Source organism: Orcinus orca, chromosome 5, assembly GCF_937001465.1.
Source record: "Orcinus orca chromosome 5, mOrcOrc1.1, whole genome shotgun sequence".
Taxonomy (NCBI): domain Eukaryota; kingdom Metazoa; phylum Chordata; class Mammalia; order Artiodactyla; family Delphinidae; genus Orcinus; species Orcinus orca.
In genome coordinates, this window is record NC_064563.1 from 75,439,917 (window position 1) to 75,467,715 (window position 27,799).

A 27,799-nucleotide genomic window follows, 5' to 3' on the forward strand; every position below is an offset into this window, starting at 1 on the left:
AAGGCATACATCAAGAAATAAGCCCTCACATTTACGTTCAACTTTTGACAGGGGTATCAAAATAATTCAGTGGGGAAAGGCTAGTCTTTTCAACAAATGGTGTTGGGACTACTGGATATCCACATGCAAAAGAATGAAGTTGGCTTGTCCCCTACCTCACACCATATACAAAAATCAACTCTGGCCCAAAGACCTAAATTTAAGACCTAAAACCCTAAAACTCTTGGGAAAAAACATAGGAGTAAATCTTAGTAACCTTTTATTTGCCAATACTTTCTTAATTATAATACCAAAAGCACAAGCAACCACAGCAAAAAAAGATAAATTTGGACTTCATCAAAATTAAAATTTGGTCAATGAATACTTATTAATGAACAAAAATTTTTAATTTCCCACATATAACAATTTTTAAATATACCAAATACATTATGGTCAGTTAAAGGCAAGGTTTCTTTTAAAAAAAAATTTTTTTTAAATAAAAAAGAAGTTTTTTAACACTTTTTTTTTGGCCATACCTCATGGCTTGCGGGATCTTAGTTCCCCCACCAGGGATAGAACCCAGGCCCTTGGCAGTGAAAGCAGAGTCCTAACCACTGGACCACCAGGGAATTCCCAAGGCAAGGCTTCGTAACAGTGAATTCATGAACTTTGGGGACCTGTGAATGTTCTGATACTTTTTCAAAATTGTGTAGGTGGGAATGTGCATTTTTCTGGAGAAAGCATTTATAACTTCCATTAGATTTCCAAAAATATCTATGACACAGAACAAGGTAAGGATCTGAATTAAGGGAATAATGAGGCTCAGAGAAAAAGAGAGACAAAAGTAAAGAAGTGAGAGGCTGAAGCAGCCATAGTGTATTACAAAGGTGATTGTAAAAGGTCAACTGCCCTTGTTGGTCAACTACTCCTGATGGTCCTAAGTGCTCAGGACGTCAAGGATCCCTACACCTAAAACAAGAACCAGCTGCTTAGCTGCCACTTTCCTCACTCGCTGTGGGTTTGGCTATAGAAAAACCCACGCTCCCCTCTGGGGAAGAGACTCACGGCGACTTTCAACAGAGGATTATGCTCTTCAAGGGCTTTTAAAAATCACCCGTGCTAGCCCCTATTCCAAGACGTGATATGCCTTCTGCCATATTAGGGGTGTGTATTGGGTATGTGTGTGAGACGGAGAATCACAAATCTCATAATGTACTCAAAAATCCATCTAAAATCCCAGCATGTTTTAGCAGATTAAAATTGTTTAAATAATGTGAAATGTCCAAATTGCAGTGTAGCTACACGAACAAATAAAAAACCCATGTGGCAATTTAATTTTAATATCTCTTCAAAAAATTCCCAGATTACAAATTACTATGCATCTGTATATATGTTTACACAAATAAACATACATCATTCATTCCCCCATCTCAGATTCAGCCTCCTACAGGAACAGGTTTCTGGGGCTCCAAGACGACCCTGTTAATTGGAGTTGGTGCTCTGAGGAGCCCCTCGGTCTTGATATCAGCTGTTGGGTGTGAATCACAAGGGCAGGGGCCACCCTATAGCACCACAGATGCACAGTGCAGATGCTACCTCTGTTGCAGCCCAAGTTCACGTATCCAGGTGCTTATAGAGTCTACGACTTTTCTCTTTTTTATTTCTGTTGCCATGTTTTTTCCAGGGCTTCCCAGCCCCCGTCTCAGACCTGCTCACAGTAGCTGCTGTCACCAGGCCACTCCCAGGCTTGTAGCCCATGACAGCCTGGACTCCTTTGGTCAAAGCTCTCAAATTTTCCTAGGAAATAAGAGAAAATATTATTGGCGATGTCAGCAGTCTCCTTTACAGGATATGCACAGGATTGCTTATGGAGAACTCCAAGAGAGTGGACTTCCATCTCTCACTGGTCCTCTTTCTCTCCCCATTCCTTAAATAAGTTTCTCAGTGTTTTGTCTTCACTCCATTCTCTTTGTCTTCAACTTTGTTTAGTCCACGGCATCAAACAACATCTATAACTAGGCTCAATACCAGCTATTTTCTGGAAATCTCTATCTTGATACCAAACTTCAACCGGCCGCAACCCAGAGTTAGTTAGAAGCTGACTCTCCATTCTTCATTTAGGCCAGTGGGATAAGAATCTGCCCAGCCCTGAAGATGGCGCACTCTGTCTTCCTTATCTATCACACACAGCCAGGCACTAAGCTCTGTGGATTCCACTCTCAAGAACTCTGTTCATCTTTCCCCCTCTTCTCCATCCCCACTGCTCTAACCCAGGTGTTCATCAGCTTTCACTGAACTTTCACTTTCACTGCAAGACTCCTCAAATCCAGTGTGCACATTTCTATCAGAGTGCTCTATTCTGTATCTCTCTAGTCCTGTCCTCACAGATCTCTGATGGCCGCCTGTGGCCTGGGGAATCAAGTTCATATTCCCTCACGTGGCACACAAGGCCACCTACAACATAGGCTCTTTACTGAAAAAATCCACAGTCTCACATCTTTTTGCCTTTGTTCATGCTACTCCTTCTATCTGGCCCATGCTACTCCTGGAAATCTGGCCCTCACCGCTTCTTCCAACTGACACATTTTTATTTGTTCCTCAAAGTCCAGCTTAAATATCACTTCTTTTCTGTAGTTCAGCAAGGATGTGGAGAAATTAGAAACCTCATACATTGCTGCTGGGGATGGTAGATGGTGCAGCCACTTTTGGGAAGTTCGGCAGTACCTCAACTCTTAAACTTAGAGTTTCCACATGACCCAGCAATCCCACTCCTAATGTATATACCCAAGAGAAATGAAATATATGTCCACACAAACACTGGCACATGAATGTTCATAGCAGCATTATTCATAATAGACAAAAAGTGGAAACAACCCAAATGTCCAACAACTGATAAATGCATAAACAAAATGTGGTCTATCCATTCAATGGAATATTATTTGGCAGTAGAAAGGAATACAGTACTGATACATGGGTGAACCTTGAAGCCATTAGGCTAAAGAAGCCAGTCACAAAGGACCACAGAGCATATGATTCCATTTACATGAAACGTCCAGAATAGACAAATCTTTATATAGAGAAAGTAGCTTAGCGGTTGGCAGGGGCTGGGGGGAAGAGGGGAGTGGAGAGTGAATGCTAATGGGTACAGGGTTTCTTTTCGGAGTGAGTGGTGATGGTTACATAACTCTGCAAATATCCTATAACCTACTGAACCATATATTTTAGAAGTGTGAATTTTATGGTATGTGAATGTTATTTCAATAAAGCTGTTATACAAAATGTACTGGATCAGAAGTTAAAAAAAAACTTTAAAACTTACCTGATGGAAAAAAGTTTTGTCCACTACATTTTCAATCTGATTTGCTTTTTTATTTCTGCGTGGCTGCATTTTTATTTCCCCACCATTCGCTTTTTTCTCTAGGAGTCGCTGGTGTTGATACTGAAAGGTCAGAGGATCTCTTCCAGGAGGAGGATGACAGTACAGGAGTTTACCCTGCAAAGACAACATGCATGGTAACAGCACATCCTCAGGGCCATCTGTGTGAGAGTCCACAGAGGAGGCCTCTCCACGGTGCACACTCTGATGGAACTTTCGGCCATTTGACAGCTGAGCTGAGTTTTGGTCACTGCAACTGGAGAGTCCCAACTTACACCCTGATGATGATCCTTAGTGTTCTAGAGGCCTACCTCTTCCCACAGCTCCCACACAAGAACGAAATCTTCCCTGTGCCCCCTTTCACCTTGTTTACCGTACTCTTCAGTACATGTATATGATTGTACTTAAGAGAATATTTTCCAAAACAAAAGCCAGGACGTAGTTGGACAGTGTGGCTGTACTGATGGGGACACTGGGCCTGCTGCTGTTGTCCACTGGGTGCCAAGTTTCCTCTTTCCACCATAAACACTCTAAAAACTGTGGTTGTTTTTAACTCATCTCCCCCACCCTCCATAGTTTTACAAATGGTAAATGAATGAATAATTCATCTATACAAATATTCTATTAACTGTTTTCCTACCGAATTAAAAAAAAAGAGAATATGGCTGCCCTCTTTTATTTCTATGCTCCAAGCTCCACTGATGGTGTATTGAGAAGAGGAGGGAATAAAGTGAAATCCTCACAACCAATTAAGCCCCTGGAATGCTTTTTTGTGGAAACAAGTAGCTTAATAAATAAAAACTATTGGGGCTAATTAAGTGCCAGGCACTGAGCTTAGTGATGTGCGTGTGTGTATGTCTCCACACACATACACTGTTCTCATTTATTTCCCATAATAATCTCATGGGATAGGTACTATTAATTCCTATTTTACTGATGAAGAAAACCCCAAACTTAGCATGTCCTCACTTGTAATTGGAGAATAATACCTCACAGACTTACATTTTTTTTTTTTTTTTGCAGTACGCGGGCCTCTCACTGTTGTGGCCTCTCCCGTTGCACAGCACAGGCTCTGGGCTCACAGGCCCAGCCGCTCTGCGGCATGTGGGATCTTCCCGGACCGGGGCACGAACCTGTGTCCCCTGCATCAGCAGGTGGACTCTCAACCACTGTGCCACCAGGGAAGCCCCTTACATATTTTTAATGAGATGACAAACGTAAAACATTTAGAACTATTCCTAGCAGGGCTAGCTTTGAATAAATGTTAGCTATGATTATTATTTTTACTGGACAAGTGTTGGAAGACAGGTATATAAACAGCTACACTATAAGAAATACTGTGATATAGCTGCAGTAGAAACACCCAAGGGCTGGAGGAGATGGAAAAACTGGAGACATAAATTTATCACCTTCACTGCAAATAGGTATTCAGAGATCTTCGTCTCTTTCATATTATGTCAGTCACTTCTATGATTTATATGATGCTAGCTCTCCTGGATCAAGAATATAATTCCAGTTATGGCACAATATCAATGAGAAGATATCTCCTTTATAACCCAGCTGGTTGCCATTACCCTAAACATACGCTGTGGAGAAAGAAGACCTACTTATTCCAGAGGAACGAGAAGCAGGGTTCACTTACATTGACATAATCCTTCAGGATGTAGCGTGCAGATCGAGGTTGGTCTGGCTGTCCATGTGCTGTCATGAATCCTCGCATACCTGTGAGGAGAAATGAATTTTGCAAAACCTAAGTTAGAAAACATCACAACAAAGACAACTGAGGTGATGGAAATCTAGCCTTTTCTGTTATTACACTGTGCATTCTTACTTAACCTTAAAAAACCCAAATCAATTAATAATGTAGAAAATATTTTGGTTAGCATTACAAAAACATCTGATAATCCAGGAGAACAGACTATATTGTTACATCTGATCTTCTGACAACCACCTAGCAACATGCTGTGACACATTCAACCTCTCTCTACTCCAGTCATTTCTTCTATCTCTCTGATTTTAATTATTGATTCAAGGAGGCTACTTGTACAATGCTATGTTGTCAATATTATTAGCAACCCCCAAAGCAACAGAGCAAGTTTTCTTATTTAATGATATGTCTACACCTTTCTCAGTTTCCCGAACATGCAACGAAGATCCCTTTAATACTAACTCAATTAGAAGGGAGTAGCAGAGCACAGCAGGCAAGAACACAAACTTTGGCTGACAGGTTCAAAACTCAGTTCCCTCCCATACTAGCTGTATGTTGGCTCCTTCAGTTTAGAAGAAAGTATCAATACTTAGAACCGTACACAAAAAAACATTTAGGAAAAGGAAAAAAAAAATCTAAAGATTAAAAAAAAAAAGGATTACAGTAAAATAGTTTTTCCCAAGTAAAACACCGAACCCAACAAAACTAAGAAGGAAAAACATTGTTGGGCTTCCCTGGTGGCACAGTGGTTAAGAATCCACCTGCCAATGCAGGGTACATGGGTTTGAGCCCTGGTCCCAGAAGATCCCACATGCCGCAGAGCAACTATGCCCGTGCGCCACAACTACTGAGCCTGCGCTCTAGAGCCCACGAGCCACAACTACTGAGCCCGCACGCTGCAACTACTGAAGACCGTGCACCTAGAGCCCGTGTTCCACAAGAGAAGCCACCGCAACGAGAAGCCCGTGCACTGCAAAGAAGAGTAGCCCCTGCTCGCCTCAACCACAGAAAAGCCTGTGCGCAGCAGCAAAGACCCAATGCAGCCAAAAACACGCCCCCAAAAAACAAAAAAAACCCACATTGTTTATTAAAGCCGTTAACTTCTACAGGGCTAAAAAAACCATAAATAGACACTGGGAAAAACATTTGCAGCCCAGGTAGCAAAGAACTCCTACAAATCATTACGACAAAAACAAATGATGCATAGAAAAAAGTGATTCTCAGAAGACAAAATGGCTAACAAATATATGGACAGATGTTGAATTTCACTAATATTTTAAGAATGTTCAGTCATCTGTTTTTACAAACTGGTTTTGTCCTCACTCTCTTTGATTTCATCAGAGAGAATCAGATGAAAAATCTTAAAAGACTCACATTTCTTTCAGTTTTATCTGGAAATCAAACCAGATGCAAAGTTTAGTGCAAAGTCTACCTTTCCCCATCTTTCAGGTTAGCACACTGGAGAGGTCTAGATTAGGAAATCTGGGTTCTCACTGAGGCTATGCCACTGACCAGACACCACCTTGGGCAAGTCATTTCATGCTCTGATTTCAGATTACTTAAGAAAATCTGATTTCAGATTACTTAAGAAAAGGGGGATGAGAGGTGGGGGAATCTTTAAGGCCCCTTCTTGTCCTATGATGTTGTGACTATGGCAGTCTTGCAACAAGTGCTTAGTATTCATCCTCTTTAAAGTCGCTCAACTAAAGTAAATTCAAGGTCTGATTTTAACCATATAAGTGTGGTTTATATCAAATCACCTTTCTCTGCCAGTAAATACTCAAATAACCTGAACTCCTTCCCGGCTGGGGGCAATTCCTTACAAGGCAAGCCACACACGCATGGAAACTTTTTTAACACCGCTTTTTCTTTAGGTAGATATGCGTCTTTCCAGATTACCTTTAAAGCTTGTGTTTAAGGTAAATAAATCACAATGAATTGGAGAAATGACAAAGATAATGCCCATGCAGAAAAGGGAAAAGCCAACATAGCCTTAGATCAGAAGCCCTGTGTCTACACTTGGGTCCTAGGCCTCCCATAGGAAAGGGCCTGAGAGAGCCTGGGAAGATGTGTCTCCCAGGCACTTGATTTCTATGATGAAGATCTGGGGAAGAGGCAAAGGATACAGAGCAGCTCCTTCTCTAACTCTAAAAAGCACTTAACACTGAAGTAAAATACCACTCAGGCAGTGGCCGGCTCTCCCTCCTTTACTGCTGGACCAAGTCAGCTACCTGGAGGCCACCTGGTGGGCAAGACCAACAGGACAACAAAAATATCAAGCCTGAAAGGTGACATGACAAATGCTAAGGAAAACTTCTGAACTTGTACCTTTGCAGAGTATTCCTCTTAGTAGCTATACTATTATTTTTTGTTCATGTTTTAAAATAAATCACAACTCACATCCATAAGCCGTCAACAGTTCTTCTGACGTTGGAGGTCGCTGGGGATCTTCATCTTCTCTAGGTTTTATGATGTCAATGCCATACGTAGCTTCTAAAACATGCCTTGGAATATTCTGGCAAATGTAAGATTGTCAAGGAATCCGTTTCTTTGAACTGACCCCTCCCTCCTCCCCATGGTGTCTTCTAAGAACATGGTATTTCAGCACCTCTGTGACAAAAAAACTTTTCACCTCTCCAAAGAAGAAGTACGATTATTCGTTAATTTAAAAGACTTTTCTTCCCTCTTTTATTTTGTATTATTATTATTATTTTTTTGTGGTACACGGGCCTCTCACTGTTGTGGCCTCTCCCGTTGCGGAGCACAGGCTCCGGACGCGCAGGCTCAGCGGCCATGGCTAACGGGCCCAGCCGCTCCGCGGCATGTGGGATCCTCCCGGACTGGGGCACAAACCCGTGTTCCCTGCATCGGCAGGCGGACTCTCAACCACTGCGCCACCAGGGAATCCCCTCTCCCCTCTTTTAAACAAAGCCTTATGCACAATGATCACTTCCAAATGTATCCTTTAAAAATATTATCTCTGAAAACAGACCTTAAAGATGACACATTTTTATGTAAATACACTATAGATTTGTGAGATGACCCTAATTCAGACATAAAGCACCGAGTATTTGTTTCTAATCCTTACAACTATGTAAGGAGTGATTATTTTTTCCTCCCCTGTCTATTGCCCAGATTTTTCTTAAGCCCTAATATACACATAACAACCAAAATTTTGACACAGCATAGAGGATATTAGTGATATAGGTGGGAGGTGATCTCTCATCTGGTCAATCGGGAGGATTCCACTGCAAATCATCTCAGCTTTGGTAGAGACAAAGGACGGCATCACCAGGCCTGGGCAGTCACATAAGCAGAGGCCAGGTTCCACATAGAGAGTCTGAAAGACACGTAAGAGGTTTATGCTGCGCATACAGCAAAGGAAGGGAAAGGAGAGCAGCAGCACACGAGTGGCAAAGAACTTCAGGAAACACCCAGAGGGAGGAACTGGCGGAGAAGGAAATACAGAGGCCGATGCTGTAGAAATACCTGAAAATGCTTGGTGTGACCGGGCGTGGCAGACACAGACACCTTCTTGTTGCCCATGATGGTGTTGATTGTTGAACTCTTACCAACGTTTGGGTAGCCCACCTAGAAGGGTGTCAGAAGGAATGTTTACAGTATAAGTTGGCAAGGATCACAGGATGCCGAAAGCCTACCCTATGTAAAAAGCCTATCTAAAGCTAAGAACATTGGACTGGAAGTCTGAAGACAACCCTGAAAGCTCTCATTCTAGTATCTCTTGTAAGTGACGTGACAGGTAGGGATGAACTGGGAGACTGTAGAAGATAATTAATATGAACAGTGGTGTAACCAATATAAGCCTTGAGAAAGTTCATTCTTTGAGTTGGGCTTTGCCTGTCACCCAGTCTGCTCCCAGGATGCCCGTGGGCAACAAGAGGGCATCAATGTTCCCTATGACGCCAGGGCCTGATCTCTAGAGTTCCAGTATAGCTACCAAAGGATGGGGAATACAGACCCTCACAGAACAATTTTATGATATATTTCATCTTACCAGTCCAATAGTAAGTTGTCCATTCTTCACCTTCTTTCCAGAGTGTAGCTGTTTAAAGATCTCCAGTAATTCCTGCTTTGATACCAGGTGGCTAAAATTGTGTATCTGCCTCTGCTGGGGGGTCTTCCTTCCTTGCGCCTCAGAACGCACAGTACAGCGCTCCTTCCAATCCTGGCCGCAGGCCTGCTCGTCGGGGCCGCTGCCCTCTTCCGAACACGTCTGCCAGTCCTCCTCCTCCTGCCAGCAGTCCTCATACTCACTTTCATCTTCATCACTCCTGGCAACTTCATTAACTGAAAGATGTTCAGTCTCTTTGTGTAGAGTTTCAGCTTCGTCACAACTGGAGTTTTCAAAGTCAGCTGTGATGGCTTCTGCACTGTCTCCATTTACTTCTTCCTGATGAAATAACAGAAACCACAAAAGTTCAGAAGTGTGTAACAACTGCACTCTTCACTCTGGTGAACAACATTCAGAGTTGGTTACCTAAGATGAACACAGGACAAGGAAAGTTACGAAGGAGAAAGAGAAAGGTGAATAGAGGGAGAAGATAGAATGAGGATATAACCAAACTATCAACAGTGGTGTCCTCTGGAGTGGTGGACCTTCACTTTACACACTTTTGTATTATTTGAACTCTGTGCAAATAGCGTGTATTACTTTTCTAGTAGATAACTCTTTTACCTATTAAAAGAAAGCAAGGGTTTAGAAAAACCTGTATCAAGCTGAACTCCTTGGCAGTACACTTTTTTTGGCAATGGTCTGTAGAATAAAACAAAGCATTTCTCATGAACGATAAAACATTTAACATTCTCTTCTCTGCACAAAGCAAGAAGGGTATAATTTGTAATCTGAGCTTCACTGTATATTTGCATTTTCAAAGACAGTGGTTTGCATAGTTAAGGAAACTGCTATTCTTTTGTAACTGCCTTTAGTAAATCATAGCACCATGGAGCATATGTCCCTGTGTGTGAAGTATGAGAGCAATAAAACTCAACGCTGCGCATGGAAATTATTCACCAACCAACGACTTCCTCTGGAAAGAGAAAGGTAAAAGTCATTTACGATTCACGGGTGTGTTAATCCTTCTGAATTCCTATGGACAGCAAAGCAGAAATATGGCAAATTTATAGTATTACCAAGCAGTATCAACAAGGGAGAACTGATTCAGATTCAGAAGTGATGGAAACCTATCATTTCCAAATAGTCTAGCATTACAATGAGTAGCCACCGCAGGAGAGGCATGATGGAACTCAGTTAAACAGGCATCCTACATTTTAGGAAAGAGATATTAAAAAAAAATGTCAGGGATAAAAGGTATGATTTCATTGTCATTCCTGGCAACTCAAAAAGAAATATGGAATTGGAAGCAATTTCTATGATAAATGAGCAATAAATGTAAAGAAGTCACTGTGTGCTCTTCTGCAGACACAAGAATGTAAACTGAGCATGAATGTGTATTAGGAAAACTAAGGCTAGGAGCAGTTTTGGTTCAGGAAAAATGATAAAGGCAACAAAAGGACTTTGCAGTAGTTACATCAAAAATAGAAAGAAAGAAGGGAAAAGTCAGTCTTTTGGGGGAACACAGTGCAATTTAAGAGATGGCCAAGAGAAAACCAAAGTACTCAATTCAAAAAAATGTCCTATTTTTTTAAAATAAGAAAGGTTAAGCAACCATAGAGAAAGAACCAAACTTCAGATAGGTGAGGAAACAGTGAATATCTATTTTTAGTAAGTTCATGTTTGACACTCAAATGACAGATGTGATTAGATATATCACAATGGTAGCTGGCTACTTGACTTGGAAAATCATGAATAACAGATTTCAGAAGACCTGGAAGGAATAAATAGGGTTCAACTTTTAAAAAGGAAGAAAGAATATCTTCCATAAATCATGCACTGTTAATCCAGAGTCTGACAGGGAAGCAACTCCTCAAGTTAGGAAATTCCTCCAAACAATTCCTCCCCTGACAGTAATGGGAGGCAACAACGGTTCCCTGAGAACAGATGGTGCAAACAAATCCCACTTCCCTTTGCAATCTACTCCTTGGTTGATAGGTCAGGGAATACCACAGATGCAAAAGATGAAATGAAACACATAAAGTACTCAGAATAGCAGTGCCTGGCTAAGAATAAGTTTTCTATGGGTTAGTTTTTATTAACAGTAATAACAGAATAACTATTGTTATAGCCTTTCAAATACATCTGTATGCGTCACACTAAAATGCTTGGTACTGAGCGCTTATTAAGTCCACAAAAGTTCACAGAGCTCTATCCTTGGCTCCGGTCTACTCAACAGCGTTATCAATGACAGAAAGAATATATAGAAGGGCCAATACAAAAGCTGCAGATGACTCAAAGCTGGAAGAAGGGAAAAGCAAATGACACATGCAAAATGAATTCTACCTTGTTCCCAAATCACTAATATTTAAGAGGAACAGCATGATTCTAAGCTGAGCTAAAACCAAAATGAAAACCTTTTCCCACGTGTAAAGACAGGATGAGATCTGCTTAGTAAGTCTTGTCTTTTAAACATGTGAGGGATGTGGCTGTTCACAGGTTCAATGAGCCAAGTTTCAATGAGCCAAGAGCATAAGCTCCTTTGAAAGGGGGTGAATTAACAAAAACTCTGAATTACTGGGAGTATCCTGATCACAAGAAACAAGAGTACATGTCCTGGGCAAATCACACCTGGAATGCTGTACTCAACCAGCTGCCACCCATTTTAGGCGTCTGACACAGGCAGACAGGTGCTCAGGGTGAGGAGTGCTCTGGAGGTCATGTCAATATAAGGAGCAGGAAAGCAGACAACGTCTCTTCTGCAGAAGAGGGAACACGGGGAGAGAGGAAGAGGCCTCAAGTTAGGAAGAGGCCTAAACAACTTTCTAACCTTGGAGATAAAAAGGAATGAGACACCTGGTGTCTGCCATTTAAAGGAGTCACAGAGACAGCATGTGACTGCCAGGGAGGTGAAGGGAAGAACTCCTTCACAGAGTTAGAGCTCACTAACTTGTGAGCTCACCAAGGGAGGGTGTTGTATTCATAGCACCCTAACCAGTCAGCAAGTAGTTGATAAATAGAGGCGAGAGGAAAGGAGGTGGATAGGAAAAGATATGACTTTAAGTCTCTTCCAGCTCTAAGATTCTATTACTAATTTCTTTTCATAGTTGGTTACCATTAATTTTTACTAGAAAATAACTCCTAAACTGTTTCTGTAAAAAGTGGATTAAAAGATACAGAAAATAACACGGTATATCTTAATTTAGGACTACTTCATTTCTTTGTTTTCAAAACAAAGTCAAAAGAGAGTCTAATCAAGTCCAGAGAAGTTACTACATTCAGTTGTATCTGATTTTTGTTCCGACTTCTCTTAAAAGCAATTACATACAAGGGCAGTATGAAACTTCCTATACAATTTTCTGCCTAAAATTTTTAAAAATTAAAAATTATAGCTACTATCAGTGTGCATCATAGACCCCTGGGATAGCAGACTATTTAAAAACCAGAGAAAGCAACCTTGTGGCTTACTTTTCTGTAGATCACCCGACTATCTCAGCACTTAGGGAAAAAAGAAACAAATAAAACCCCACACATCAACAATAAACAAACAAACAAACAAACAAAAAAACAGAGCACACTTAACAGAAGCCAAAATCCTCCTCCTTGAAACCCAACCTGAAAAAGTCCCCCAGGTTACCTTAGAGTCATCAATCAGTTGAATGGCTTCAGACAAAGCCGACCAGAAAATGACCTTCACATTTTCCTTTTCGAAGAACTCAGCCCAGGCACTCCGCTGCTCGGCAGTCATCAAGTCAGCCTTATTTATCAGAATAACATTCTCCTTGTTGTCATCAACTGTTTTCACATAACATTCCTATGCAAGATAAAGATATTTAGATATTTCTCCAAAAGGGGGAAAATTAGGCTAATTATACTGAAGATCCCCAGCTATGACTAAAAGTTTTTACCGCCCCCAGTTTTAAATCATTCCTAATTTAAAGATTTTTAATCATGATACATTCTATGGATCCTTTCAGCAAGCTCTGAAAAGAAGTTAGGTCATCTATACTTAGAAAAAATACTCTTCACATAAGAAACTGGAAAGGGTAAAAGAAATACTTTCCTACCCAGTTTAAGTAAAACAGGTTCTTATTTCTTTAAATTATATAGTTCCTCTCTTTAATAATCTTGAATTTTTTCTTTTAAGCAAAGTTAAAGAACTGTATAACTAGATTTGTCGGCCAGCAGGGAGTACCTTCAAGCCAAGTGACGATAGCTAATAATAATCTTACCTATTAACATAAAAAAATATTTTTGAAGGCTAAAAGGAAAACAAGACCCAGTGATTAAATTAATTCCCAAGCATAGCTCTCCATTAGGAAACAGACCAGAAGTATGAAAGCTGAATTAATAAGAGTTTCCCCATTAAGATTGTTATTCACCAGTGGATTTTAAAATAATCAGCACTATTCCTACTCTGGTCCTCAAACAAAAATAGGAATACTTCATGTGTGTTCAGTGTCTTATTAATTGAAAGCCTGTATCACATTATTTCTTGTGATCCTCACACCTTAATGATTACCCCCTGTGGTGTTTTACAAACTTAGTTCATTTGTAAAATACCACAGGAGGTAATAAGTACGGTGTGAGAAGAGAAAGCTTAGTGGGATGGGTAAGTGAAGGGACTAGGCATATGCTAAAGTAAGCAAAATGCTATTTCAACTAGTCTCTTAAAAAATGAGAAACACTGGCAAATGCCTATTAACAAAGTGGCTTCGAAACTAAAAGTAGGAAGTTCAAGTGTTTGTGCCTTCCTGCAGAAGGAAACAACTGTTTGAAGAAAACACCTATCTAAACAGTCCCAAAATGCAAACTCCTGACCTTGGGAGGAGCAGGAGGCCAGATTAAACAAAGCTAGAGGAGGGTGCAAAGGCCTGCCTAGGCTCACTGCTATCGGTGATGCTGTCCTCCCACTGCTGCCCAAGGACTTAAGTTCGAATCATGTCACATTTTACTTACCAAATCCTCACACCTAAATAGGAGTGGATTTCGAGCATCTACTATTTGGACCACGATATCACTGAAAAACAAATGTGAGATACACCAATCACTGTGAAGTGAAAGGAAATAGTAGCAAACACTTTCGACATATTAAGCACTGGTATATTTAACTTTTTAAGGTGCAATTATCCCCAGTTTATATACGAAGAGACTGAAGTTTAGAACAGCTAAGTGGCTTGTTCAAGGTCACCAGCTACTAAGTGAGGGAGCTGGAATGAGAACGCAAGCACTCTGGACCACAGCTTGTAGTCTCTGATGATGTTTCATTGTTAAAACTTTTACCTGTATCTTCTAGTAAACTCTCCTGGAGAGATCAAAGAGTATTCCGAAGACTTCAATCCAAGGTGAGGTCTACTGTATACTCAGTGCCTAGTTTACACTTGTGTTAAGTAAGGCCTCAAAACCTCCTAATATATCACCTGCTCACAGCTGCCACCACATCAAAGCCTACATCTTATTTAAACCTAGGGCTGACATGTGTACATGTAGCAAATCACCACCCACCAGTTCCAAGAATGTGTTTAAATGGCAAAAATACAAAACAGCAAAATATCAACTTAAGTTGCCATAATGAAGCAGGAATGATGAGTCCAACGCCTTCCATCACATGTAAGATGATGTAGCAATATGAAAACTTTCTGCGGCTGACAGCAAGCCCCTCGAATCCCTCACAAATGTAGTGGGGACGACAGCAGCTGAGCACTGTAAGAATAAATACTGCACTTCTCTGGCACAATCCTCCCTCCCTTCAGACCCTGTGGCTAGGAAAGCTGCTTTAAGGGCCAGCTGTGACTGCCACTGGAGGGAAACAAGCTGTGGGTGTGCTACCACCTTCCACCAGTCTCCCGCAAATCCGTATCTGGTCAGCTTTTCCTCAGGTAACTCCTATGCAACTGAAGGAAATGTATTAAATCAAGGTTACCAGTTAGGTCAGAGCTTTTGACAAAGTGCATTTTCCCTTCAGAAGAGTTAAATTTCCAGCATGATCTTGTGAGTCAAAGAAACTCACAGACCTGCTAATTTATGACAAATTGCTTTTAAGTTCTCTAGTTAAGTGGGTCCTAGTATTTCCTTCTTTAAGGTAATATCTACCACTTTCCAACTGTGAGGATTTAACAGTAAATGCAAAAATGACTGCAAAAAATGGACAAAGCCTAATGAACTAAAATTACAAGGTCCACACACATTATGTCTACCTACCAAACAGGTAGAAAGAATAACCAGCTTAGACACACCAGTAAGAAAAGAAGAAAAGTTTAAGGCAGCTTGCTTCGTGTGCTGAATTAGGATGCCTAGAAAAGTGCCAGCTATGTACTGGGAAGGCTGATGCAACACAATGGAAGCGCCTTGTCTTCCTGGAATACGGCGTTCTGTCCTCCGTGCCTCGGCAGTTTCCGCCATTTCAATGACATATTATACATCAAATCTTTTCTGATAACTACTCTTGAAATTAAAGAGGCAGATGGCGCAGCTAGCCTGTTACCAAACAGGAGACATCTGCTGTACAGAACACGTCAATAAATATTTCCTATTAAAAGACACAGCAGTAGTCACTTTATTGATGTTTCTATGTGACTCAGATCCACTTCTGTGCGATATAAACTATATTCCCTGAGTCAGGAACATGTTCTCTCTTGTAAAAACACAGAGAAATATCACAAAAAAGTAAAAGAGCAAGTAATGCTGTAATGCAATAGAAGCTAGAAGTTTCAATAGTACAGGCTTACTCTGGGGAAACAAATTGCTTATTTAGGGGCATGAAAAGCAAGGGAAGGGCCTTGCTGTTGCTGAACCTGGAAGAACACATATGGCTACCTCTGTTCCCTCTCAAAGCCTGCAAAACATGAAAGCAAAGACTGGAACTCATCAGAACAAAGAGAAAGAAAGAACAGCAACTAAGAAATGTGAGCCCAATGAGAAGTGAGCCTGTTCATGCCCCAGAGCTCCGAGAAAGCTCAGGATTAGAAGCATCACGTCTAGCTCTCATGGCAAGAGTGAGGTATAGGACTGAAATCATTCTCAGCAGGGAGCAATTAGGTCCACGCCCCTGTTCCATTCAGCCAGGCAGCCACACGTCACCCCACAGCCCCTGTGGAGAAAATGAACCTGAGAGGCTCCTGAACTGGGACCTCAAGCACAGGAGAAGGTGGGAAAGAGGTGCTATACTGAAGAAAGGAGGATTAAACATAAGTCTACACCCCAAACGATGGAAATGCCCAGCTCCCTTGTATTACACCACCACCTTTAGCCCTGCTCCTGGCAGGAGATAGTCCTCCTCTTTAAGAAACTGACCGATCCTAGGGAAAACACCCACAGATACTGTAAAATAAAATCGATCCCTGCTCAGTTACTGTACAGTGAAGTTCACCAGTGGGCAAACTCCACCCAAACAAAATCCTGTCAATCAGCTTTGTAATGCTTTGCTCTTAAATATGAACAGACAACAAACATCATTTGACATTGGAGGAAGGCCTCTTACATAAAAGTCAGAAACCAGAATAAGTAGGAAAAAAAAAAAGAATGCAGAGGGAAGACAGACAATAAAGGAAGTAGGAGAAAATCTAGAATTAAATAGTAAACGATAAGCGTGCAAATGGGGGCATTCCCTCAAGGGTGAGGTTTCAATATTTCACATTGTTACCATTTATCTTTGGAAATAAGAAAACAGACATTTTCAGCAGTATACATCCAAAAGGCTAATGAGGCCCTGATGGAGAAATTAGCTCACTCTGTTCCCTGGGAGAACCATACTGGGTCTTCCCAAGCCCCATTCAAGCCTGCATGGAGCCCGCGATCAGGAGCAAGCTTCCCCTTTCTTCAGGCTTAGAGATTTGCCTTGCTACTCTGGCCTCCTCACATCCCAGGCCAACAGCCCTCTCTGCCCCTGAGGGAGCAAGAAGCGGGGGTGGGGGGGGAGTATATAAGTGACTTAAAAAAAAGAGAGAGAGAGATAATTCACATATCATTAAGTTCCATCTTTTAAAAAATGTACAGTTCAGTGGTTTTTCATATATTCACAAAGTGGTGCAACCATCACCACTATCTAATTCCAGATCATTTTCATCACTCTAAAAAGAAATGTAAATAACTTCTACAAATTTAATCCAAGTCCTTTTTCTTAGTAACGGTGCTAAATGTGCTAATATTCTTTCCTGAGAATCCCAGTTAAAGCACCCTGTTTCCTAATGTTCTTATTGGGTATATTCTATGGACTAAACAAACAAACCCACATCCTAAGGGCTCCTTGTTAAAAGCATCATTTCAAATATAAGGTTCATTTATGATCTCCAAAATTTACAAGCTGCTCATGCAGCTCAATATCAAAAAAACAAACAACCCAATCCAAAAATGGGCAGAAGACCTAAAAAGACATTTCTCCAAAGAAGATATACAGATTGCCAACAAACACAGGAAAGAATGCTCAACATCATTAATCATTAGAGAAATGCAAATCAAAACTACAATGAGATATCATCTCACACCGGTCAGAATGGCCATCATCAAAAAATCTACAAACAATAAATGCCGGCGAGGGTGTGGAGAAAAGGGAACCCTCTTGCACTGTTGGTGGGAATGTAAATTGATACAGCCACTATGGAGAACAGTATGGAGGGTCCTTAAAAAGCTAAATATAGAACTACTGTATGACCCAGCAATCCCACTACTGGGCATATACCCTGAGAAAACCATAATTCAAAAAGAGTCATGTACCACAATGTTCATTGCAGCTCTATTTACAATAGCCAGGACATGGAAGCCACCTAAGTGTCCATCAACAGACGAATGGATAAAGAAGATGTGGCACATATATACAATGGAATATTACTCAGCCATAAAAAGAAACGAAATTGAGTTATTTGTAGTGAGGTGGATGGACCTAGAGTCTGTCATACAGAGTGAATTCAGAAAGAGAAAGACAGATACCGTATGCTAATACATATACATGGAATCTAAAAAAAAAAAAAAAAAAAAACGTCATGAAGAACCTAGGGGCAGGATGGGAATAAAGACGCAGACCTACTAGAGAATGGACTTGAGGACACAGGGAGGGGGAAGGGTAAGCTGGGACAAAGTGAGAGAGTGGCATGGACATATATACACTACCAAATGCAAAATAGATAGCTAGTGGGAAGCAGCCACATAGCACAGGGAGATCAGCTTGGTGCCTTGTGACCACCTAGAGGGGTGGGATAGGGAGGGTGGGAGGGAGAAGCAAGAGGGAGGAGATATGGGGATATGTGTATATGTATAACTGATTCACTTTGTTATAAGGCAGAAACTAACACACCATTGTAAAGCAATTATACTCCAATAAAGATGTTAAAAAAAAGGTTTATTTATGGAATCCTTATAAATAATTCATACACTCTTTGACAAAAATAAAAACCTTTTAGCTATCAGGATATGGAAAAGACTTAAAAAATCTCCCAGTCTCAACTTATCAAAGGCATTCTCTTCTTTTCAAAGCCCAATTAAAACAAATCACTCCTTAATTTCCCCCAATACTACTAACTGCTCCTTCCTCTGCTCTGACTCAGCCCACTACCCTCTCTCTAATACAATAGGAATCACACTCCAGTTTGTATTTTACTAATACCTTAGTGCAACGATCGCGTTTCATCCATCTGTGTGCCCCTGGTGCTTGGCCCTTTGCTTGGCCTCCCCCATAACATATTTGCTCTTTGCAAGCAGACACCTACCCCTTTCCCAGCCATATTTTCCGTATTACCGGTAGGAACTCATATACATTTGCTGAAGTAACTACAGGTGCTTCAGAACTCATCTTACAGAAAATAGTCACCACTCTTGCAAGTTTATCAATGTGTTTATCTAATAACAAAAACCCCTTATATTTAAAAAGAAATATAGTATCCTACTTTCAGTTTTTATAATAATTCTCAGTAGCCCTGTGCCTAATTTGATCCTGTCCCCTCAGCCCCTCCCTGGGCTACAAACGTATATAACTTCCCAATCTAATATACCACCACCACCACATACTCCTTACACAAAAAGAAAACGGTAACCTACCTTCTTTCAATCACCCTCCAAAGCTGGCGCCAAAAATCCAAATTTCTTTCAAATGGAGTCAATATCAGGTTTTGTTCCTCTTCCAACCTGATTTTAGAATGAGAAGTTTATACCTCTGTCAGATTATAATAGTAGGGTTCAAGTAGTATAAACACCCAAATTCACTGCATTAAAAAAATAAGTACACAACTATTAACTGTCAAATGATTTTTATATACTTTCTGCTGAGTCAATATGCAAATCAAATGCAAATTTTATACTTAAGCTTTTTAAGCCCTGAAAGTTTATTTAACACACAAAGTGACATTTCCCCCAGACATCTCTTCTTGGAAGAATGCTCCAGAGAGCAGGGATCAACTCCAGGGTTACTAATGGCTAGAGAAGGGTATGAAAAGGAGAAAAGGCCAGGAATGGAGCAATCAACTCACCATCTTTGTGCAAGGACACACGTGCACAAAGCAATGCGGTTTGCACACACAAACCAATTTGCACTTATAAGATGAAATCTACCATTTCCCTTTTAAAAGAACAAAGCCTTCAAAATGCAAATAGCAATGCAAGCACACTAAAATGCCTAACTCAGAATTTCAAGGCAAATCTTCCTGTAGACTAACACTCACCGGACAAGCTGACGTCTCCATTCTAGAAAGTTATCTTTCTCTGCCTGTTTGAGTTCTTCTGCACTAGTGTTTTGGTCCCACTTTGGTCTGCAACAATCATAAAGGAAAAAAAAATTCCACATGAGTTACCAAAATAATATAGGAGATTGGGATTTAATAATAGCAGCTGAGAAAAGAAAGCAGAAAAACGTGAACACCAAATAAAAAATTTTATATTTAGTTGCCTTGTTATGCCTTTTAATGTCCTATATCTTTATTCAACTCACCTCCTTGGGATACACAAGAACTGTTTGTTTTCTTCATGGAGTTTCTTAATTCTCTGGTTCTCCTCAAAAGACAGTAGTCCAGTTCTAGCCTCAGGAGGCACAAATTTAATATTAAGCTTCTCTGTAGGAAAACAAAAGTACTGTTATTTAAGAGGAAGTATAGAGAGTGAATGTTGGTCATTACTTAGAAAACTAAAAATAGGAGAACCTAAAACAGAATTTAAGCTTTCTCAATTTAGATAGATTCCCCTAGCCTTGAATTAATCATAATTTCTAAAGGAAGTTTTCTAGCCACCCCACAAAAAAGAATACAAGAACAGATCTTTACTAAAACTTTCAAAAGGTCAACCACTTTTTCAAGTACTGATTTTATAAAACTCCACATGCTAAATGCATTTCATGGAAACAGAAGCAATAAGAGTGGGAAGGGATTGTAAACATTCATTACAACCAATCTCCTCATTTTACAAGTGGAGAATAATTGTAAGCCAATGGGAGTGAGGGGGGAAGCAAAGATTCAGCAAGGAGACTCACTCCAGTTAGAACTGGTAAATTACTACACAACTATAATTTATATGAAATATTTATGAACATCCACAATTAAGCTACATAAGAATTCAAAGGAATAAAAAAACACCCAGTCTATGTATGAACCAGAGACCTCTGCTCTAGGGCTCCATCCCCCTCAAGTTGCTCCAGGCCCCTCTACTGTACCACACATGGCCACCTAGTCTCCTGGGCAGGTGACTCCACTGAGATAAGCACCTGAGAAGCCAGCTAAGCTTCTTACCAAAATGCCAAGGGGAGGTCCTATCCAAGGATAACAGGACATCTTCAGCAATGTGCCTCTTAACCTTTAAGCAAAGACCGCAATCTGCTACCCTCATTGGACCACCAATACTGCACGGTCCAGTCACCTAGAGCAGCAGTCCCCAGCCTTTCTGGCACCAGGGACCAGTTTCATGGAAGACAATTCTTCCACGGACTGGCGGGGGGTGGGGGTGGGGTGGGATGCTTCAGGCGGTAATGTGAGCCATGGGGAGCGGCAGATGAAGCTTAGCTCACTGGCCCACCGTTCACCTCCTGCTGTGCGGCCCGGTTCCTAACAGGCCGTGGACTGGTAGCTAGGTTGGGGACCCCTGACCTAGAGTACAGCCAATTCAGTCACCATTCTCATTCATGTCATCCTCAACCAACAGTCAGAATACACATCCCTTTAGCCCCATAGTGGATAATTCTTTCCCATTAATTCCTCCTTCCAATGGTGATCTCCCACCCAGTGTTCCCACCTTGCTTGGGCCAACCTCTGTAAACGCCTCCAGCCCCTTGATTCTTTCCTCCTCTCCCAGGGTACCACCCAGCTTGTAGCTTCACTTCCTTCCCTATTTGGCTAAAACCATATGGTCCATCCACTCCACCCCTCTCCGACCAAACATCAAATTCCTTAGCCCACTGCACCGAGCCAACTATCCATTCTCGTTCTCATTTCAGTAACGATGCTGAGTTCTGCTGGAGGTAATCACACAATAATGCAGCCACCCGTCTCTGAACTGTTTTTACTACCAAAACTTCTGACACCGAATGTGTGGGTTTTCCCACACCAACAACCAGTTCTCCAACTCTCCAGACACCAACTGGGTGTCCTACAATTCAATTCTATTCTGACACTAATTATCAAGTGACTTCCCCACTTCAGGTGCCAAATCTCTGAATGTATTTTTATGGAGGCCTCATAGATTAAATCATTGGCCACTGGTGATTAACTCAATCTCCAGGACGACTCCGCTCCCCAGTGGTTGAGGGAGGAGTTTCTGAAAGTCCCAACCCTCAAATCCCAGGGTTGGTTTCTGTGGCAATCAGCCCCCACAAAGAAGTTACCTAGGGGCCCACCGGTCACCTCATTAGCATAAACTCTAGTAAGGTTGCAAGGGGCTTATTATGAACAACAAAAGACACTCCTCTCACCCCTACCACTCAAGAAATTACAAGGGTTTTAGAAGCTCTTGTATCAAGGAACCAGAGATGAAGACCAAATATAAATGTATTTCTTATTATATCACAATATCACATCTTCCTCTTACTTGCTGAACATAAGAAGTGAGTACGGCCTGTGCCATCTTTTAAAGGTAAAGAGTTCCCAGTGAACACTTAGCATTTCTCATTGTTTTGCTCTCCTTTGCAAGGTCAGGGATCCATGTGAGAACTGGCTTAAAAATCATGGACCTAATCTGATTCAAAACGCACTATGTACACACACACAGACGTACAATTTTGCCTGCAATCTGAGGGGCTCACAGCTGAAACTTGTAGCCTCCAGGTTAAATCCCTGTCCCTGTGTGTCCAGGAGACAAGTGCTGTCTGAAGGCCATAGAGAGTTGAGATAAAATTCTATCACTTCTACATTATTAAGGAAAAGGGAAAAAGGCATGAAATTAATTTCAATGAGGAATTCTTACCGATTTTTGAAAGGCTTATGGAAACTTCATTATGTAGGTATGACTGCTCAAGTCACTGGTCATTAGTGACTAATCTCCAGCTCCTCTCCTCTCCCCAGTGGGGCTAAAAATTCCAACCTTCTAATTAACCTTACATTGCTCACAAGACCAACCCCCATCCTGAAGCTATTTAGGGGTCCTCGTTAAAATGCAAAAAGACACTCCTCACTCTTCACTTACTCCACCCCCTCCATAAAGTCTGGTTTATTCTAGCTCACTAAAAATCTTGTTCCTATTCTTTTCTCCATTCTTCTACTACTACTATTTCAGTTCTAGTCTGATTCTTTTGCTGTACTAAAGCAATAGTTTCCTAACTACTCTTTCTTCCTCAAAATCCACCAGTGATCTTTCAAAAAATGTTTCCTACTTGCTTACATCCCTCTAAAGACTCCTTTCAAGCCCTTATTCTCTCCTGGCCCTGGCCCTCCTCCCTAGTGTTTGTGCATCACATCCCGTCCCCATGTACTTTAAGCACCAACAGGGCGAAGCTCCTAACCATTTTCTTTTTTCTTTTTGCACGTTATTTTATTTTATTTGCACATTATTATTTTTGTTTTGTTTTATTTTTTGGGGGGGGATTTTGTTTTTAATCAAACAGAAAGTCACAAAAATTATAATCATCCTCATCAGTTCACTCAGTCCGTTTTCTGAACAAAGTAGACAGCTGCTCAGATCTTAGCTTGAAGTGCTCTGCCTGCCTGTGTATAACGTCCTGTGTCATCTCACCTGTCCTGCTAACATCTACTCATCTTTTAAGACTCAGCCCCAGGGTAAAGCTTGCCCTGACTGGCCCTAGTTTTCCTTCAGATAGAAATGAACACCAACTCCATCTTTTATGACCCTATTCTCTGCTACAGAATTCTTTTATAGCACCTTAGACAAAATTCTGCAGAAACAAAATTTGTCTTAGTCAACACCATACTTTCAGGAGCCAGTACAATACCTGAGAGTAGCTGGGGATCAATAAAAGCATTTTGAACAAATGAATGAATTTGCTAAACCACATAATAACACTTATAATAAGAGAAGAGCAATAGAAATGGTAGTTTATAATGCTGTCTCTGTGCCAGGTAGTTTTCTAAGTGCTTAGAAAAAACAAAAACAAAAAAAGGGAAAGCAGTGACTAAAACAAATTACATGCATGGAAAAATTCACTATAATGTGTTAACAAGTGCTTTAAAATACAATTCAAATTGCCTACGTTACAGCAGCAGGCCCAGGATTTTGCTTCTAACAACGGTATCAGAAAACATTTTCTGGAAAATGCTGGTATTGTCCACTGTAATGTTGACTGGTCTCTTTCCTTATGAGAGACTGAGGTTCTTGAATTTGATATGATGATGGATAATCTGAAGTGTTTTTTAGAGCTGAATTTGAAACCTGTGGCACATTCTGTACCTCCCAGTTGAGTTCATCTCGACCTCCCCACACTACTTCTGGGATATCTGCCTTTGGATCAAAGACAGCTCCTTTATGAGTTTGGTAGGATTGGCAAAACATTTCCGAGCAGACTTATTTGTATATAGTCAGCAAAGACACAAATGTGCTGTAGGCACTCAGCAACAACTTACCAGCTACAAACTCTGTTCCTGCAAGTTCTGCAGTGGCAAGGAAGTCATCCAGGGAGCTCTGTTCAGTCACGGACTGAAGATTAAGACGACCCCAATCATAGCCATCATTGAGTTCACTTGTGTGCAACTATGAATAAAACACAAGGTGGTAATATAGCTGCTCTCTTCTGTTCTTAACATCCAAACTAACTCCCAAGTAACTATTCTATGGTCTTGAGAGTGGTATCAGCCCCTTTAGAGTCAATATTAATAACAGTTAACATTTAAATGAGCACTTTCCTACCTCACTTTCTCATCCATCTTATAGATGGATAGTTACTCTCCATTTATTTTCTCATTTTATTTTCAAAATCTTTTAAGATAAATTTTATTGTATCTCTATTTTACTGATGAGGAAACAGGATTAAATTAGATAAAACAACTTGCCTATAGTGGCAAGCTAATATGTGGTAGAGGTAAGAACCTGAACCCATATACCATATACTCTGGTCCTGGCAGCCACTGTTAGTCAAATTTTTTTGACGGAGACCCACAGTAAGAAATACACTTCACATAGTGACCCAAATGCTGTGAGAAACTTAGTGATACAACTGTGTACCATTCAGTATAGTAAAATGGAAACAAAAGAATCCTGAAACAAAGTTACTTTATTACATGCCACACAGACTGGTATTTTCTTGAATTCTATTCTGTAGGGTGGAAAACCTGGCTAGTTGAGAGTTACTGAACTGATTTCCAGACACAACCCACAGTTTGATAAGATAAACACCATCCTAAGCTCTACACTCTGTACAGGTGCAAGTAAATGAAAAAATTAAAGGTTAAAAGGCTAGGTGGTTTGCCCAAGGCCACAGAATCAGCAAAAATCAGCATAAGGATTAGAATCCAGTTCTTTAGAATTCATAATCGAATCTTCCCACTACTTCCTAATGGGTACATTAAAAACAGGTTGCTTCAAAATCAATTAAAATTACTGGTAATCTAATGTCCAGAGTAACTCTGACCTGATGAATATTGATGAGCTCTGTATGCTGTTTACTCTGCAGATTACACAGATGGAAGTTAGATGGTGTGAAGTGCACATGGATAATTAGAGACACCTTTGACTTTGCACAGATTCTTACAGAGAACTTCGTGAGTTCTCAAATACATGAGGGAATGAATGTCAAAATGACAAACACAAGTCAAACTACTTCAACCGCTTTTCAAGGATCCTAAAAATTATGATCGTTCCCAGGCCCAGGGAACTATTAGGCCCGCCAAACTTTGGAGATGAGTTGTTCATCTTTGAGTGAAACCACTAGGGAATAAAAAGGGTGAAGCAGGAATCTGAGTTATTTTGTACTTCTGGAACCAACCAGCGGCTCTTGGAGGGTCAATTCTTTGAACAAATGAATACGAAAAGTCGTTTTTATGCCTTTCCTGTGCAGAAACTTCCAAACGCTTCCATAGCTTACGGGGCAAAGACCAAACTTTTATCCTGGCATTCAAGATCTCACTGCAACCTCATCACCACATTAGCCTCCACCTCTGGGCCCTGTGCCTTGCTAGAAGGAGGGCCTCTTTATCTGCCTGGTAGGCTCTAAGGGACTCGAACATTTGCGCATTGTGGTATCCGCGGGGAGTTGGGGGGTCCCAAACCGATCCCCGCGGTTAACGGGGGACGACTGTACTCATCCTTAGAAACCCTATTTTGGCATCATTTCCTCTGGAAAATTTCCCTGTGACCTCTTACCCCAAGCTTCGCAGCTTTCAGACTCTCATAACTAGACAGACTGGGAAAGATGACAAGGTCTTACCCAGGAGTCGGTGTGACGATGGCTACGGCTCCGCTGAACTTGCTGGCGGATAAGAGCCCGACCGAGGGTCCCAGCCTCCGGCGCTCTCCTCCGACCCATATCTGCCCCGTCTGCACACGAATCTTCCTTGCCGTACCCGCTCCTGTTTTTTGGATAGTTAGGCGATAGATCTCCGGAAGTGACGTATGAGCTAGCCCAAGTAGTTAAGGCCCGAAGTTGAAGGGAAACACAATAATTGTTTCAAATCACCACTTATATATCTCATATTTGCCACTATGATGGGAAATAAATGTAAAGTGGTCTGAGGACTTAATTTTCAATATATTTCCTATGAATATCTCAAATTTTGATAAGTTGATTAAATTAAAAGAATGGTACCTTCCAAACTTGTGCGTCGGTCTTTAGCGTCCGGTGTAGAACTAGGAGACGTGGAAAACGTGGCCTTTCATATTAGGGATACTAGCCCCGCCTCCCGGCTACTTTCGTCAGAAGGAGGCGGAGACCCGGGTGAAGGGTGTTCCTGCAGCGCTAGGTGGCGTTGCTTCCTGGCGCTAGTTTTCGGCCGGTGTTCTAAGGTGTGGCCTCGCTGCTGTCACGCCCGGCAACTAAACAGCTTTTTGTATACTTGTTCTTCCGGAGCTGTGAATTGGTGAGAAGAGTCCCAGCCTTGATGGTAATTGGGAATGGAAAGAGCTTGGCAAGGTTGCAAGGAAAGCCAAATGGATCTGACTTAAATGCTTTTGTTTTCAAATAATTTTTTAAAAAACGTTTAAAAGTTCCACCTAGAATTGTATTTAAATTTTCCTATAAATTAAAATGAAGTGAAAAACAGTGACCCCGCTCCACTCTTTTCGGCCTGGATTTTGTTTCTCACTTTATCGTTAGAAAAGTCGGGTCAGAGTTGTGTGGGTGTTGGGCGTTTAAGCTCCATTCTCCTTAATCAGGAGAAACACCTCAATGTTGTGATGCTCCGGAGAGGAAGCAGCTTGCCCAAGTCAGAGATGAACTATATTCGGAGTCAGTTATCAAACCCAGGTCTCCTCACTATTTTATTCGTTCCTGGAGCAAGGGGAGAATGACGGTTGTTAGTGTGTATTTCAGAATCCAGTTCTCAAACTTTGATGTGCATGTGAACCCCCTGGGAATCTTGTTAACGTGCAGATTCTGATTGATAAGGTCTGGGGGGGCCGGCACTCTGTACTTCCAGGAGATGCTGATGATGCTGGTCTGGGCCACAGGCCACTCTGAGTAGCAAGAGAAGTCCACTCCCTGCTAGTGAAGATACTGAAGTGGACTGGCTAAAAGTCAGTCACAGCAAGTTTGGGTCAGGAAAAGCTGGGACCCTGACCACTGTGTGCTACACCTCACTGCTGACTCTTACTGAATTGGAGTGAACTTTGGGAAATACTCAAAGGACTGCTGACAAGCCATGTAGTAGCTGGCAAGGCTTTGGGAAGGCAGTGCTCACAGATCAGTAAAGGAATACATTAGAACGTGGTTTCTCCCATTTCTCAACTTAGAAACAGTGTATCTTTAAAAAACCTGAACATCATTTCCAGAAGTAAGATATGGAGAAGACCCATGGAAGAGAATTAGCAGTTTCTGGCATTCTCTTGGAGCTGAGTGGTTAAAGATAAAACTAACTCATACAGTAAGATTCAATGAACTTTATGTTCTAGTGACAATAATAATAATATATGACATATATACATACCAAACGTAAAATAGATAGCTAGTGGGAAGCAGCCACATAGCGCAGGGAGATCAGCTCAGTGCTTTGTGACCACCTAGAGGGGTGGGATAGGGAGGGTGGGAGGGAGGGAGACGCAAGAGGGAAGAGATATGGGGACATATGTATATGTATAACTGATTCACTTTGTTATA

At 41.2% G+C, this 27,799-nt stretch overlaps 1 protein-coding gene across 1 annotated transcript; it reads right to left on the minus strand.

The window, feature by feature from the left end:
- Positions 1-1,290: 1,290 nt before the first annotated feature.
- LSG1 (large 60S subunit nuclear export GTPase 1) lies at positions 1,291-26,083 on the minus strand. The gene is made up of 14 exons (XM_049710471.1): positions 25,916-26,083; positions 24,117-24,243; positions 20,051-20,171; positions 19,785-19,871; positions 19,165-19,251; positions 14,095-14,155; positions 12,773-12,949; positions 9,079-9,474; positions 8,553-8,654; positions 8,258-8,403; positions 7,464-7,585; positions 4,998-5,077; positions 3,299-3,472; positions 1,291-1,776 (listed from the first exon to the last, which is right to left on the minus strand). Exons 1-14 carry the CDS (start codon positions 26,012-26,014, stop codon positions 1,594-1,596), a joined length of 1,962 nt encoding a protein of 653 aa, XP_049566428.1. The 5' UTR covers positions 26,015-26,083; the 3' UTR covers positions 1,291-1,593.
- Between the last annotated feature and the right edge of the window lie 1,716 nt (positions 26,084-27,799).

Bases quoted from the DNA above. Each gene is read 5' to 3' on its own strand.
- LSG1 (XM_049710471.1), bottom strand. From the start codon at position 26,014: ATGGGTCGGAGGAGAGCGCCGGAGGCTGGGACCCTCGGTCGGGCTCTT. The intron at 20,172-24,116 runs GTAAGTTGTTGC...GTTTTCCTACAG, and splicing joins AGGAACAGAGTTTGTAGCTG to AGAAGCTTAATATTAAATTT. The intron at 7,586-8,257 runs ATCCTCTATGCT...ACAATCTTACAT, and splicing joins CTCCCACCTATATCACTAAT to TTGCCAGAATATTCCAAGGC.